This window comes from Kwoniella shivajii, chromosome 2, assembly GCF_035658355.1.
Source record: "Kwoniella shivajii chromosome 2, complete sequence".
Taxonomy (NCBI): Eukaryota; Fungi; Basidiomycota; class Tremellomycetes; order Tremellales; family Cryptococcaceae; genus Kwoniella; species Kwoniella shivajii.
Genome location: NC_085909.1, coordinates 1,082,018 through 1,097,024, shown reverse-complemented (window position 1 = coordinate 1,097,024; position 15,007 = coordinate 1,082,018). Strand labels below are relative to the sequence as shown.

At 41.8% G+C, this 15,007-nt stretch overlaps 8 protein-coding genes across 8 annotated transcripts; 4 read left to right on the top strand and 4 right to left on the bottom strand.

Annotated features, from left to right (window-relative positions):
• Positions 1-379: 379 nt before the first annotated feature.
• IL334_001762 (uncharacterized protein) lies at positions 380-2,083 on the top strand (the record flags this gene model as incomplete). Its single annotated transcript, XM_062933515.1, has 8 exons — positions 380-612; positions 714-879; positions 936-1,031; positions 1,089-1,204; positions 1,261-1,354; positions 1,416-1,704; positions 1,785-1,960; positions 2,033-2,083. 8 exons carry the CDS (start codon positions 380-382, stop codon positions 2,081-2,083), a joined length of 1,221 nt encoding a protein of 406 aa, XP_062789566.1.
• Positions 2,084-2,819: 736 nt separating this feature from the next.
• IL334_001761 (uncharacterized protein) lies at positions 2,820-4,208 on the top strand (the record flags this gene model as incomplete). The annotated part of the gene is made up of 1 exon (XM_062933514.1): positions 2,820-4,208. The coding sequence occupies one exon, from the start codon at positions 2,820-2,822 to the stop codon at positions 4,206-4,208; it is 1,389 nt and encodes a 462-aa protein (XP_062789565.1).
• A 253-nt stretch (positions 4,209-4,461) lies between these two features.
• On the bottom strand, positions 4,462-6,055 carry IL334_001760 (uncharacterized protein; the record flags this gene model as incomplete). Its single annotated transcript, XM_062933513.1, has 13 exons — positions 4,462-4,485; positions 4,558-4,569; positions 4,657-4,725; positions 4,833-4,931; positions 4,995-5,028; positions 5,111-5,230; positions 5,306-5,327; positions 5,399-5,417; positions 5,473-5,511; positions 5,579-5,658; positions 5,781-5,882; positions 5,945-5,971; positions 6,031-6,055. 13 exons carry the CDS (start codon positions 6,053-6,055, stop codon positions 4,462-4,464), a joined length of 672 nt encoding a protein of 223 aa, XP_062789564.1.
• A 331-nt stretch (positions 6,056-6,386) lies between these two features.
• Positions 6,387-7,142, top strand: IL334_001759 (uncharacterized protein; the record flags this gene model as incomplete). Its single annotated transcript, XM_062933512.1, has 2 exons — positions 6,387-6,534; positions 6,598-7,142. 2 exons carry the CDS (start codon positions 6,387-6,389, stop codon positions 7,140-7,142), a joined length of 693 nt encoding a protein of 230 aa, XP_062789563.1.
• A 106-nt stretch (positions 7,143-7,248) lies between these two features.
• IL334_001758 (uncharacterized protein) lies at positions 7,249-8,405 on the bottom strand (the record flags this gene model as incomplete). The annotated part of the gene is made up of 2 exons (XM_062933511.1): positions 7,249-8,060; positions 8,138-8,405. 2 exons carry the CDS (start codon positions 8,403-8,405, stop codon positions 7,249-7,251), a joined length of 1,080 nt encoding a protein of 359 aa, XP_062789562.1.
• Positions 8,406-9,158: 753 nt separating this feature from the next.
• Positions 9,159-10,337, bottom strand: IL334_001757 (uncharacterized protein; the record flags this gene model as incomplete). Its single annotated transcript, XM_062933510.1, has 1 exon — positions 9,159-10,337. One exon carries the CDS (start codon positions 10,335-10,337, stop codon positions 9,159-9,161), a length of 1,179 nt encoding a protein of 392 aa, XP_062789561.1.
• A 667-nt stretch (positions 10,338-11,004) lies between these two features.
• IL334_001756 (uncharacterized protein) lies at positions 11,005-12,433 on the bottom strand (the record flags this gene model as incomplete). Its single annotated transcript, XM_062933509.1, has 3 exons — positions 11,005-12,114; positions 12,179-12,242; positions 12,306-12,433. The coding sequence occupies 3 exons, from the start codon at positions 12,431-12,433 to the stop codon at positions 11,005-11,007; spliced, it is 1,302 nt and encodes a 433-aa protein (XP_062789560.1).
• Positions 12,434-12,896: 463 nt separating this feature from the next.
• Positions 12,897-14,008, top strand: IL334_001755 (uncharacterized protein; the record flags this gene model as incomplete). The annotated part of the gene is made up of 3 exons (XM_062933508.1): positions 12,897-12,947; positions 13,092-13,172; positions 13,283-14,008. The coding sequence occupies 3 exons, from the start codon at positions 12,897-12,899 to the stop codon at positions 14,006-14,008; spliced, it is 858 nt and encodes a 285-aa protein (XP_062789559.1).
• Between the last annotated feature and the right edge of the window lie 999 nt (positions 14,009-15,007).

Below are 15,007 nucleotides of genomic sequence, written 5' to 3'. Positions count from 1 at the left end.
CTGAAACCTATCCTCCCTTCCTCCACCTGACCCATTCCTTCCCTATCTCCAATCATTGCAACAACCACATCATTTCACTTTCAACACTAAAACCACTCCCACCTCATCTCCTTTCGTTCGACAAACACGACATCTATCTCTATCATTCAACTATACCATATCGCATCGTGTCGTATCCTCAACCTCAAACGAACCTATCCATCCAACAATTAAAATCATATCATCACTTTAAATTATAATCGTCTTTCTTTGCGTACATATCCGTCGCCATCGCTGTCCTATCGCTATTCAACGGAAAAAACACGATCAACTGACTTTTAGTCACCTCTACGAAAACTTCTTTCTTATCATCCTAATCTTTTAACATAAACAAACAATCATGTCCGACGGTTCTCCTCCAGCTACAGCAGCAACCAACAAACGACCAGCTTCACCTTCTCCTGAACCTGAAAACCAATCAGCTAAAAGAGCTAAAGCCGAATCCAACATCGAGGGAGAATCAAAAGTTGAGACTACAGCCGAGAGCGATAAAAAAGAAAACGGTAACGGAGAGGCTACCATCGAGGGCAAAGAAGAGCCCAAGAAAAAGATGGACGACGTTGAGATGGAGGGGTGAGTGCAGCTTCCTTTCTCCCTCCTTTGTCAGGCGTACTCTTTCTGCGGCTGTACGATCATGGATACCTATACTGATTGGATAATGGTTACATGAACAGCGATGCAGGCCCCTCATCTACCCTTGCTCCTCCCCCAGCTTCCGTCCCTGCCGCTCCTGTTAAATCCGAAGCTCCCCCTCAACAGATATCCATGAGATCGTTGATCGTCACCCAAGATGCAAGTATCATCATTGGAAGGGGAGGTGCTCATGTCAACGAGATTCGAGTGAGTGGAGTTACTTTAGATGGATGTTGGGAAGTGAACTGATGGCTCTCAAACAGGAAAAATCGAGTGCACGAGTAACCGTCTCAGAATCTATCCCCGGTAACCCCGAAAGAATCCTCAACGTCTCTGGTCCCCTCGATGCCGTTGCCAAAGTCAGTTGAGCCCTCTGATCCTCATTTGGCAAAGCAATAACTGACGCGTCTCTACAGGCATTCGGACTCATCGTCAGAAGAATCAACGACGAGCCATTTGATGTCGCATCCGTCCCCGGCTCTCGAGCAGTCACAATCAAATTCATTATTCCCAACTCCCGAATGGGCAGTGTGTGAGTTATTCGGAACTTGTTGAACTCGCCTTCCTTTAGCTGACATCGTTTTCTAGCATTGGTAAAGGTGGTTCGAAGATCAAGGAGATCCAAGAAGCATCTGGAGCAAGGTTAAATGCCAGCGAAGCAATGTTACCAGGTTCCACCGAGGTGAGTAGCAGTTGCACTGGCCTCTTTGAGATGCTTTTCTAAGTGATATTGTGGTATTCAGCGAGTTCTGTCAGTATCCGGTGTGGCCGACGCTGTTCACATCGCCGTTTATTACATTGGAACCATCCTTCTCGAATATCAAGAACGTAACCCCGGTGCATCAAGTGGTTCCTACCGACAAGTAGGTGCAAGAGGTGGAGCTGGTGGAGGAGGGCCCAGTGGTCCCGGTGGACCTGGTGGACCATCAGGAGGTTCAAGCGGTGGATTCAGTAACAACAATGCCAACGCACCTCCTCCACCCGGTATGCAAACACAACAAATCTTCATCCCCAACTCTCTCGTTGGTGCAAGTGAGTAATTGCAGCTATCTTCCTGTTGTGCTTCATGAGAGACATGATAGCTGATTTAAGATCCATTTACGTCTTTCCAGTTATCGGTAAAGGTGGTTCCAAGATCAATGAAATCCGAGCTCAATCGCAATGTAAAATCCAAGTAACTGATCCAGGAACAGCAGCACCTGGAGCAGTTGCTAATCCAGAAGAAAGATTAGTGACCATCACTGGCTATCCTAATAATATCAATACTGCCGTTTCCTTACTATATGCTGTGAGTGAAATCGATTCCAAACAGAATTAGAATGATTCTTTTGCTAATGAATTGATGTAATGATTGAAATAGCGAGTTGAACAAGAACGTCAAAAGATGTTGGAACAGAATCACAGTGCATAGATTAGGCTATTCTTTTCTTTTCAAGAATTTAATGTCTAAAATCAACACTGGGTGTTTCTTTTTGGATACGTATGAGGATGAAATACGATGAATACAAAGTTTATGGTAATTAGAAAAGATGTCCTGTGTGTATTTGGGATTATGAAGTCAAAGAGCGAGAAGGGAAGAAGAAAAGTCGTTTCAATAAACGAAATGTTTGTGAGATATCTTTAATATATAACGAAACGATGAAAAATCTATTTTTGCAAGTGAGAGTGGTGTTTGTTGGCAAGATGAAATTTAAGCTTGATATCTTTGTACCCGGTCCATTTTCATCTGATCTTCCGGTATGGTGACGAGATTCATCATTTGTGTTTACACATTTCATCCTTTGTATTGCCCATGTCTGCTTTCTTTTGATATTGTTGGACGCCCTCTTTTGGGTTATCAGGGACATTAGGCCTATAAAGCAAGCGAAAAGGACGTTAAACCGGGGGATGCGATGACTTTTCAACGTCCCATGGAAGAGATTGATCTCAACTATCAAGGATTATCTAGTTTAAAACGGATTCACCGCGAGTTGTCAAAGTGTCGAGTTTACATTCTACATTCTGCAAATCTTGTGCAACAATCGACTGAAAGGTCTTCTTAGCGGGATGTCCAATTGACTTCATCCAGAGTCAGAGTGAACAAGAAGTATCTCATGTAGAATCACATTTTGGTATCGAGGAAGATTCAGCCGACAACTGAAAACGAGATGTCTCAATCCGAGGAAAGGCCCCTCCATCAAGTGGAATACAAGATAGATCATTCTATACCTTTGAATGATGCTAGGAATGTACCTTCGATGTTCAATTTCATGATTCAGCATTTGGATCTAACAAGTTACTTGTCGTCTTCCCCAACTCCAACGACAACGACAACGCTCACGGCCAATACAAGTTCAAATTCAAGTTCAAGTCTATTGACACTTCAAAGAACGTCTAAATCCTTCTTTAACATAATAACACCTTTAATCTATAGAGACTTGATAATCGATCTGAAAGATGCCAAGAATCCAACAAGTATCTCACCATTTCATTTTTATCCAAACCCCCAACCAAAGTTGTCCGAATGGAAATCGAGGTGTTTCGCATATACAGAGAATATCGAGTTTGTAGGTTCTCACGCATTTGAATGTGAGGTTTTTCAAGATTGTCAGTTAGTATTACCCAGATTGAGAAAAGTTAGAATCACTTTACCGAGTGGTAGATATAAGTCATTTTGTGGGAAAGATTCTCTCTTATCTTTATCATCTCCTCGATGTACAAGAGACGTAGCAAAAGGAAGATCAAAAGAAGATGGATTGAAATGCCCTTTATTACAAAGTCTCAAGATGGATAAACTCATAGTGGAAGTAGATCGTCTAGATAGGATCAACCTATTTGCCAGGAGAGATTGGTTCGATAATGATGAATTGATCATTAGGATAGGAAGAGTAGGTGAAGATTACATGATCCATAGCGAGGAAGAATGGCCTGTGTTCGAAGAACAGGAAGAGGAAGAAGGAGAGGAAGCAGCGGCTGGTGTGTATCCGAAAGGGAAAAGTATAGACCAAGGAAAAGAGAGATACAAGGGCAATTTTACGCGAAATGTCAAAATCAATTCAACCTCATCTCAAGATAGTACTATCAAATACTCCAACAGACTCAACTTGATCCCTTCATTGGATACTCATAATACAACTCCAAATTTGACGATCATATTTCTCTCACTACCTTCACAGCCAACTTCCAAACCACTCTCATCAGAAGATATACGTTCGGATCATCAAAGAATCAATCATCATTTATTCTCTTTGGCCAATATACTTTCTTTTGAAGGATGGCAAAAAATCGTATTGGTGAACAGTGGTGTATTGATGTTTCATAAATACGGTATAAGACGGGATATAATTGAATTGAGAAAAATGCAATTAGAAATCAAAGATATATTACTTACAATCATGATAAGATATCTTGGACTGAAGGATTTTCAAGTGAAGAATACAATGGACAAAATCGAATTTACATTGTTGGATGATTATCTGAATCAAGAAAGGGAAAGAGAAGATGAAGTTAGGATTAAAGCTAAATCGGGTGAAAAAAGTAGAAAGTTATTGTATTGATTTGTGATTGGAGTAAGTGATAGAGAATTGTTGAACTCGATACTTTCATGGGGTTGACATTGTATACTCATACAATCTTGTTTGTGCATAATGAGAAGGATTATCGTAAATGAGAATCGAAATATTCGAATATCCGTATCATCAGAAGCTGTAATCAATGCTGTACGTTTTGCTCGCCCGAAGCTTCCTCTATTCAATGCATATATGTTGTTGACTATTGAGAAAGATCAGAATCACATTTGATATGACACACTTAGTTGTCAGCCATAACCCAAGGCTATATACGCGGAGCCATTATGTTATCAGCTAAATCCTTTCCCTGCATCAGAATTTCGACAATTGAACTTACCCAAGCGATAGGCTGTTGGGAGTGGAGAATGCAAAGTCGGCTCGGCATCAGCACGTAATTACTGGTCGCATATCTTAGTCCACGCTTATCATCACTTACCTCGTAATCACTGAGTTCTTCGGGAGCGAACCAAAGTCCAATTTCCTTAGTGGCAGAGTCAAAGGCGTCCTATTTGTCGAACCATTAGCTACCATTCTACTGACCAGTAGAACAGTTCGAACCGAGGCAGCTCGAAAGACTAGTAAAAGATCCTCAATAAGAGAGATGCCACTCACTGAAGCGTGGATGAGGTTTCGACCGACAGAAACCGCATATTGACCTCTTACAGATCCGGGATCAGCATCTTGGGGGTTAGTAGCTCCCACGATTCGTCGCTACATCATTTTAACCACATCAGTGTCCTCGCAGATGTCTGAGATGATGTGCGATATACTTACACCTTGTTTGATAACATCTTTACCTTCCCAAACCCTATTCTCGCTCTGTCAGCCTATGATCCCATGTTCGTGCGTAGCAAAGAAAGTGACGAAGTAGCAGAAGAGGATTGACCCACATGGCAACTACGGGAGTACCAGAAGTGATGTATTTGACTAAACCGTTGTAGAAAGGTCTAGCGGAAAGATCAGAGTAATGTTCTCTAGCAAGAGCAGGAGAAGGTGTAAGGGATTTGACACTGTGCCAGGCATGATCAGTTCTTGGTCTTTCACCTCAAGTCACTCCTTCATGGGTAATTGTAAGGAGAACTCACGCAACAAGCTTGTAGCCTCTCTCTATATTCGATCAATCAGCCCAAGATGATTCAAGGTAAAACAAAGTATTGACTAAGTTTTTACATACGTACCTTCAAATCGAGAGATGATCTACCATATAAGATTTTCAGCTAGGTCGATGTTTGAAGAAACCAAATCAGCTTACCTTTCCAACGAGTTGTCTGGATACACCATCGGGCTTGATCTAAACACGACAACATGAGACCGAATTAGCTTTGCCGAAGTTTAGTCTGAGACGGAATCCTACTTACCATAACGAAAGATCGCTCGGAAGCGGTACCTTTCTCCCCTGCGATAGTCTTAGATTCGAGGAGTAAGGGAGATTTGGAAACTGCAAAGATTGAGAGGTCAGCCTCTTTTCCGTTTGGATGACCAAAACTGGGTGAGGGATATTGACCTTGTCTTCAAGAATGCATAGAGTAGGTGACATGTAGGACTGAGACGACTACTCACCCTCGTACATGGCATATCCAGCAATAGCAGCACCCATGGCTACACCAGCTCCAAGAGAAGGTCTGGTAGCAGCCCGAGCAGGGAGAGTGGAGAACGCTCTCGCTATGGTAGGTTTATCATGTTAGTCATACGCTGAAAAGAATAGGCTTGGACAGACGCCTCACCTGAAGAACGAGAAGCAGTTCGAAGACCTGGTCACATATGATTAGCTCAATTTATCAAATGGTATTTGGAGGGAAAGATCTCTTACCTTGTCGAAGAGAGTTGGCGAACATTTTCGTTTCTGTTTTGGAGGTGTTGAGGGGTTGAGAGATTGGTTGTGAATGTAATGAGAGTGAAAGAAGGGAGATGAGAAGTGGAGCTTTTGGAGACGATACACGTCGAATGAGAGATTTCAGGTCAACGATTTCAGTCTCCAAAAGGGGGAAATAGCGGAGGTCGGGATTTAGGCTCCGTCGGATTTGTGCGGTGTAAATCAATGAATCGAATGATGATGATCAGCTAAAAGCTAGTCTTCAATTCTCACTTGGTCCTTGTGCCCATCCACCCGTCTGATTCAGTCTATGCAGGAGAGGGACATTATCGAATAGATCTCGTGGGAGGGAAATGAGTGATACTAGGAGTCCATCTCCTGATTCTCTCTTTTCAGAACCCGACAATGACGCCGTGACGGACAACCCGATAGCCAAAAGAACGCAGCCAGATATACCAGGTTTATGGATATTCCCTTCTATCTTTCCTGATGATATAGCTCGTGAGTGACTTGAACATCTTTTTTCAGCGCAATCAAATTGATGACGGAGATATGGGAATGTAGGCGATGCATTACATTCAATCGCTACTGCAAACTTGTTCTCCGGAGGTTCAAGAGATCAAGTAATGTTATTCGAAGCACCAAAATCACTCTCCTCCACTTCGTCCTTACCAGACTATATCACAGAGCTTGTTTTTATTATCAAAGACATCTTAAGATCTCGCCTTTCAGATGAAATGATCGACCTGCTGTTCAATCAAAGCCTTGCAAGACAAGTGATAATGAACCTTTACCCTCCAGGAGAAGGGATCACCCCTCATATCGATTTACCTAATCGATACGCGGATGGGATTATAGGCTGTTCTCTCACAGGTGGATGCGTAATGTCCCTTTCGGAAGAAAATACCATCCATAGGGTGTACATACCACCTAGGACAGTATATGTCCTTTCGAAAGAAGCTAGGTGGGAATGGTATCATGGTATAGATGGTTGTGAGGAGGATTTAGTAGAGAAAGAAGATGGGACAGGCGTAGAAACCATCTTGAGAGATTTAAGAGTTAGTGTTACCTTTAGATGGATGAAAGAAGATGCGGATATCTTATCATGAGATCAATCACCGACAATCAATCGTTGTGATGCATATCTTATTATATTATGAATTCCCCTATTTATATCCTTGGTTGTTTTCCGTTTGTAATTGAGAAGAGGGTAGATTACTTTGATTTCGCTCTTGGGCTTTTTCTAGGTGTAAGTTTACTGCTATTGCTAATACTTTCTTTATTCACTTTTACAGGTGTTTTTATGACTTTTTCCTTTCGATTTTTGTTGTTTTGCTTTTCATCGATTATGAATAACTCAGATTTCTTATCGACTTTAATCTGTTTGGATTTGTCGTTTGTTGTTTTCCACGATAAGATAATGGCTCTTGTTGCTAATAGACTGCCAAGTATTAAGACGCAAATTGATCCAGCGTGAGTGGTATCTATGAATTTCCCTTGTGTTGAAGAAGTGATTTTCAATTCATGTGGTAGAACCGCTTCGAACATATTGCTCAAAGGGTTCAAGGATGTATTTTGACGAGTCAAAGTCAACCATAATATTCCTATTAAGGATGCACTCCAAGCATCTAATGTAGTCAAAAATCCACCTTTAAGTAAATTGGGTGTAGAAAGTTTCCAATCATTTTCGTTTAATCCTAATAAACCAACTAATAATCCACCTGAAGATACAGCTAAAGCACTCAATAAAGTATATGCCCAAATGTTCGTTCCTGATTCTGTGTGACCGATAGAGTGAGTGGTTAAGAGTGATGAGAGGGATGTTATAGTTGAACCTCTTGTCATTCCATCTACGAAGGCACCGATGACATTGAACATTATTGTTGGACAAGTATTAACGAAATATGAGGATAATCCAGTTGGAATCAAAAGTGTATATATTGAAGGATAGATTATCCAAGGTGTTGATGATATTAACCATGTTGGAGGTCTATTAAGTAGCATTGAAATAACAGTACTTCCTCCCCCTTCATGAAGATACCCACTCAGATCAGCACATTCCTGTTATCACAAATACTAGGTTGAACGATAGGTGAATACGTACAGGCCATAACCAAATAACCAAATAGATCTTGCAGTCTTCCGCCCTTCTTCTTGCCTTTGGTGAGGATGGCCCAAACGGTCGTCACTCTGATAGCATGGATTACATGAAATCTCAGATAGGGGAAATAAACGGGATGAATAGGTGTAGTGGTGAGATGATGAACGAATTTGGACACTTGAAAGATAGGAGTGGTCGGAGAGAATGTGTCAGGTGAAAGAGAAGAAATCTGATCAGAGAGAGTCTGAACGACTTTGTCGATGACGGACATCTTGAGGATGCTAGTGATGTAACGATTATGACAAGGTGAAGTGATAAGAGGAAACAAAGAGACTACTCGTACTTGTAATGTTTGATGTTGTCAAGTTGATGGATGCAGGGGAGGGACGGACATGTCCGATAAATCGTCACTGAACATTTGTGGCGTTCGGCATCCTCGATCATCATCACTATTCGTTGTAAAATCCTCGTATGCACGGATCATAAATATGCTTGTACCTACGAATACCTATCATATACTTATCTCCCCTAGTTGTAGGCCACTGACTTATGGTCCAGATCGAGGGTATTCCGCATCGACGGGAGCTCGCGATCCTGGTATACTCGACAAATTTGGCGGAGGACATCTAAAAATGACTAAGACGCCTTCGCCACCCCGTGCCGTCCCCATCCTGTATATTGTAGTGAATGCAGATCTTTGAGTAATCTCCTAGTAACCAGATTACAGAAAAGTAAGGAAAGCTTACTTACGATGTAGGCCACATTCACTCGAACATACGGCAATGCATGACGAGTAGCCTCATGGTGAAAAAATGGGAGGAGGGTGACAAGCGAGGATACGAGTAAAGTAGGCTATAAACTGATTAATGAAGGGCTAGAAACACTATGTACAAAAGGAGGGTCCGTACTAATGTGAAGATGTATAAACTGTAAAAATGAACAAGGTGTATGAATAGCGTAGCAGGGTGGACTCCGTGTCCAAAGACGATCGATCCTACGTCCGGTGTCGTGATCTGTCATTCCCTTAAGAGACCGAAGGCGATTCGAGACTTCTCGTGGTCGAACCCTTTGGCTGGGATGGAGGATGATTCTTCCAGGCGTCTGGGGAATTTAACGGGTTGCCCATTCTTGTGAAACGATAAGTGGCCGTAAACCCTGGACGCTTACTTGCTGCTGAAGGGTCTTTGAGACATTCTTCAAGTTGCTCTTGTAGCCATCCGGGATCATCGTTCGGGATTGAGATCTCTGTGCATGCAAGGAGATCTCTGAGACCATCAGATAAGATATGTCCAGAATCGGCAGGTTTCGCGTTGGTGAAATGCTTGGTCATACAATTATCAGGTCCAGTAAACGTAATACAGTCCTTTTTGTCGGTTTTACCAAGGTCTTTTTCCGATACGTCGCGGAACCAGTTATGACCCAAAGGCGAAGGCTCAATATTCCATGATACATTGTCTGCGTTGGGATCAGACTTATAGAAAGTGACTCGGGAATCAGGAATGGTGAGTACGACGGTGCTTGGTTCAGTGTTCTTAAAAATTTGCACAGCTCTTTCCTCTTCTTTACCTGTACTATGAACCGGGAACCTAAGGATTGTAGTAATGGGAGCATTTGCAGCTGCTTCAGCTTCGATCTGCTCTCTTGCCTCCCTTTCCTCTCTGATCTCTGGAGTCTCCACTAGCTCCCTGGCGGCATGGAAAGTAAGAGGGATTGAACCCATAATTGAAGTCCCATCATTGTTATTGTTATTATGATCTGCGGTAAATTTCCCAATGTCAATAGTTGAGAAGTCGCCAAACTGTTCAATAGCTGGACTGTCTTCTGTCGAGGCACATCTGAATCGTTTATCGAATCGTGACAAGAAATGGTCTGGCCCATAAATCGATTCTGGTACTTTAATCGTTGTGCCTGACCCTTCCGCATCAATAGCGGCGGAAATATGTTCAACAAAGGTCATTCCTCTTCCCACGATAGGGATATCGTTGAGATGGCTGGGATGGCAAGTATATCTTTTGCTTAGGTCCATTTCTTGGGGGTGATAAGTCAATCTACAAGTTGCTTCAACATCCAGACTTTCTTTGAGACCTTTTCTGACATAATCGTAAGATTGGTAGCCATGCGAGTTGCCACTAGTACTCTTCTTGGTGTATTCGGTATCTCCTGTGGATCCCATGAAACCGGTGACAGTGGAAGGTGCAGACATGTTTAATAGCGAAGAGAAATGGGAGCTTTGTGTTAAATGTGGGTTTGTGGATATTGGATATAGAAGGGAGGTTTAGCGTGAAGTGGAAAATAGTATTGTTCAAAATGTCACGGGAGCCCACGTAGTATTTATACGTTGAAAGTTGGAGCCTCTACCTCCTATTCTCCCTTGGGAAAACACAAGTCTTCTTATGATCGCACGTCATTCTTGTTTGCGATCCTTCCATACTTTTTGAATGTAAGGAGGTAGATGAAAGGTCAACATCCCTCATTTGACTCTGACAATCGAAATTCCAACATTTCCTAGCTATAAACTCAGATGGTCCAGGGTAGAAAGTACGAAAAGAGCAAAAAAATTGAAACTAAGGAAGGGAAACAAGGGGCATAACTGATATTAGTTTAAGATCCCACTAAATCCTTTCAACACTCTTTTGAATATCAAATACGCAAAGACCCCATGTAGTAATTTACACAGGAGGATGCATTGTGAACACAAATAGCAAAGAAATTCACTACACAAACACAATGATTATTTTAGTATTCACTGATTGCGAATTACGAACAGCCCTCCCTCGTAGCCTATACGTAGAAACAAGCTTGACAAGAAGTTCTCAATTTACGGTCCAAGACCTCTACATATGTGCCTTCAGCGACTATGACCCCACTTCCTACTTTGTTTTTTCCGATTCTACCGCTTGTTTTTGTTTTTCCAATTCAGTAGCGTACCAACTTGTCCATTTCTTCATACCTTCATCTAAACCAACTATAGGATGGTAATCTAATAATCTTCTAGCTTTTTCAATATCATAAAATCTTTGTTGCGTAGCTTGACTGACTCTAAATCTTGTAAAACCAGGTTCTTTACCGGTAAAATTTGAGAATAATTCAGCTAAAGTAGCTAACAGCAGACCCAAGAAAGTGGGCAAAACAATCATATAAGGGGGCGTATGACCTAATTGTTTCCAAATGGTTCTTGCGAAATCCCAGAAATATATCGGTTCACCATTTGTGATGAAATAAGCTTGACCTGCAATTGGAATTCCTTCACCTTCTTCACCTTGTTCATCCTTTGAAGATTCATTTGCGAATTGATCCATTTTAGTTCTTAAAACGGGTCTGATATCGCCTTCATCAATTTGACGATCATTGAATTTCTTAGCTATAGCCAAATCCTCTTTTGTGGGATTCGTGTTTGGTCCTATGGGTCTAGCTGAAGATGTTGGAATTTTATGATTTCCTAAGGATATATCAATTGACGGAATTGGATCTCTTAAACTTGAATATGGATATATATTTTCTAATTTATCAGCTGCCAATAAATGTGCATATGCAACATTTCCGACAAACGTGAAATCACCCAAATTGGTGTTATCACCAATTTGCCATTTCGTCTGACCGTTCTTGATCACTCCGTAAAATCCTGATATCATTTGTCTATCACCTGGTCCAAATATACCTGCAGGTCTGATCGCACAAGTCAATAATCCACCTTGTCCATTCGCATCTAAAACCATTTTTTCAGCTTCTACTTTGGTAGCATTGTAGGCGTCTAATGGTACCAATGGATAATTAACCCTTTCATCTACATTGGTGATATCTTCTTTTCCAGAATAGATCACACCTCCGGATGAAGTGTATACCAGTTTGCCAACCGTTGATTCAGATTGTTGGATTGCCTCTAAAAGTGTTCGTGTACCTTCAACATTCACTTTCTCGTAAATAGCTTTTCCCATCCCATGTGCAGGTGAAGCAGTATGAATCACCACGGTCGCTTGGGACTGAAGCAGAAGGAGACCGAGCTATCAGCTAGCGGCATTGGTTACAGTTGACAGGAGGACTTACCTTGTGAAGAGCATTTTGAACGTCTTCTGGTTTCGACAAATCACCAATGTAAAAAGTGACATTGCTGATCACATGACCATATGTCAGCTAACGTGCTCCTTACTCATCAAACAAGAAGCTGACTCACTTATCGAAATGCCTTTGTACGATATCAAATACAGATACCTGACTTTCTCCTCTTTCCAGCAGTTGCTCAACGATATGTCTTCCCAAGAACCCACAGCCTCCTACGACAAGATATGATTCGGATGACATGATAAGAGTGTGGTTTTTGCGCGGTGTTTTCCAGAAGTGTTGTCGGACTACTGATGATACAGTCAAGCTGCGATAAGAGAGAACGTAGGGAAAGTAAGGAAGTACGGTCAAGTCGAGCTGATGACTTGTAGATGTAAGTACAGTTCACTATACCAGAAGTGAAGATGTTATTGCGAACGGGGGGATGCTAAATAAGGGTAAATAACGATGGGACGAGGTGAACTCGGTATATGGAGGTAGTAACAAAGCCACGTCATAATGATTTCCACGTGGTATTGCTTCTTTATCCTCCTTTCCGGCGGGTCTTAAACATGTGTTTCGAGTATGTTGATATCGCATTGCAGCGCAGAATTGGTACTTTGTCCTGATACTTGTGCAATCAGCAACAATATAGCAGGTATAAGTCATTGCTCTCGAGAGGAAAAATAACCTCGAGGCCTTCAGAGAATAGCAGTCTATCAAGATGATGTGTATCAAGCATGTCCTGATATACTTTCTGATCCTTCCAATACCGGTATGTCAATACCCCAATCCCTATAATCCAGATCTTTCAACTCTCGCCGTCTTGTTTTTCGCAAGACCTGTTCTCCAGCTTCCCAAAAGTCTTTAGTCCTTGCGACTCTTTGTCGTGTGCTCACGTACTTCCAATCGGTGATAGGCTGCCTCGCCGATATTTTTATTGCTTTTCACGGTAGCTGCGTTCATAGCTATCAAACCTTGTGGATATTGTTTATCTCTAGTGAGTTCTAGGTTCAACTCTGACTGTTCCACGGATGATGTGCTGCAGATCTGCAATTGGGATTTTCTAAGTAGTTGACAATTATACTAATCAAATATCCGATATCGCAGCTTGCTATCCTATTCTTATCAACATCACCCCATTCTCCTTTCCTTCATCCTTCCCTCGATTCGTCCATTTCAAACACTCGAAATAGTACAACCGTTTTACCAATCAACGACGAGCCCCTGAATACACCTATACCAAATAGGACATGGCTATCACTCAATGGAGGTAGATTGACTTCACCCAGCTTAATCGGATATCAAGAGATGGATAAAGCCTTATCACAAATGACACCCCCTGATAATGGGATAATCAATCGTATAATAGGTTTCAACGTGCTACCTATAACTCCATGTACATCGAATTTGGAAAGGCTTAGTACTGGGAATATGTTGATAGATCGATTGATATCGACTTATATCCCTTCTTCTTCTTCTTCAGCATATCCATCATTATCATCATCATCATCCCCCGCAGTAGGATGGAAAGAAAGACAGTTACCTAATAAATACGTTGATATAAGTTGGAAAGGAATTGGAATGATAGTTGATTTCGGCTGGAAAAGAGATGATCAAGGTATTAAATGGGAAATAGAAGAAGTATTAGGGAAAGAATGGGTTAGACCATCAATCGATAATGGATTAAAACAAAAACATGATGAACATCAGAATGATGGAGACGAGAAAGAAAATCAATTGGAACATGGGGAACGCTCGGTACCAATTAAGGCAGGGATGGAAAAGATTAACAAGTTCTGGGAGAAGATACCTCTCTTTCGAGGAAATTGGTGATGTGATTAAATGTTGCTTAATGAGGAACAACATCAATCATGTATAAGTATTTCTTGATACACCTGCCATCTGCTCGATCGACTGCATTTGAACAGTCAAACACCACCGTTGCTGAGCTATATTTGTGGCTGATTTCATCAACCTGCATCGTTAGAGTAGCCGGTTCAACATCCCTCGGAGATCTGGGCCGTAAAAGTCGGACTAAGCAAGCAGCACACAAAGTTTTGACTAGCTTGATCTATTTATCCAAAAGTTTCTCACTCCACCGTATCTGCATGGGCTCTTGTGTGTCTATTTGGACGGATCAAACTTTCTTCGTTTTCCAGTTTTGTCATTCGACAATCCTAGCTCGATCATCTATCGGGATTCAGAGTTGTTGTACCAAATTTCTCTACTCCCGATATTTTACTTGACACACTGTGTGATGCTATATGCAGCGTGACCCTCCTGATGTTCCCCTTGCCCCTGTACTTAAGATCTCTCCGCTCTGTTACTCCATTTCGCAACATGTGGGTGGTGAAATGACGTCTTCTCCTTCCTTTCCCCCTTTTCCTTTCCACCCAACCAACAACCGAGAAAGCGGGATCGGCTAAGCGGGGGCCCCTGTATCCTTCGCAGTAATGGCAGTAAATTACCCCATCGGGTAATTGTATAATGCGGCTAGGCCCCACCGTATTTAAAGAGGCGGGGGGGGGGAGAGAGTTCAGCGTCATCATATTATATTACTCCTTTCCTGCATTTGCATTGGTTCCATAAATCCCTTTATTCAGGTAGCAAATGAAGGTTTAGAATGGGAAATTGACAGAAAGAAACAAAAACGAGTGATACTCATTCGTCAAGTCTTCCTCGTCACTTGAACACCTTTCAACACCATCATCCTATCACGAAGTAGGAAGGACTGTGTTATATAACTGTACAAGGGGTGAACATATATCACGAAACAAAAGGTGAGTAAAACTCGTTGTTCCTGCTTCGAATGTAAAATGTCAGGATACAAGA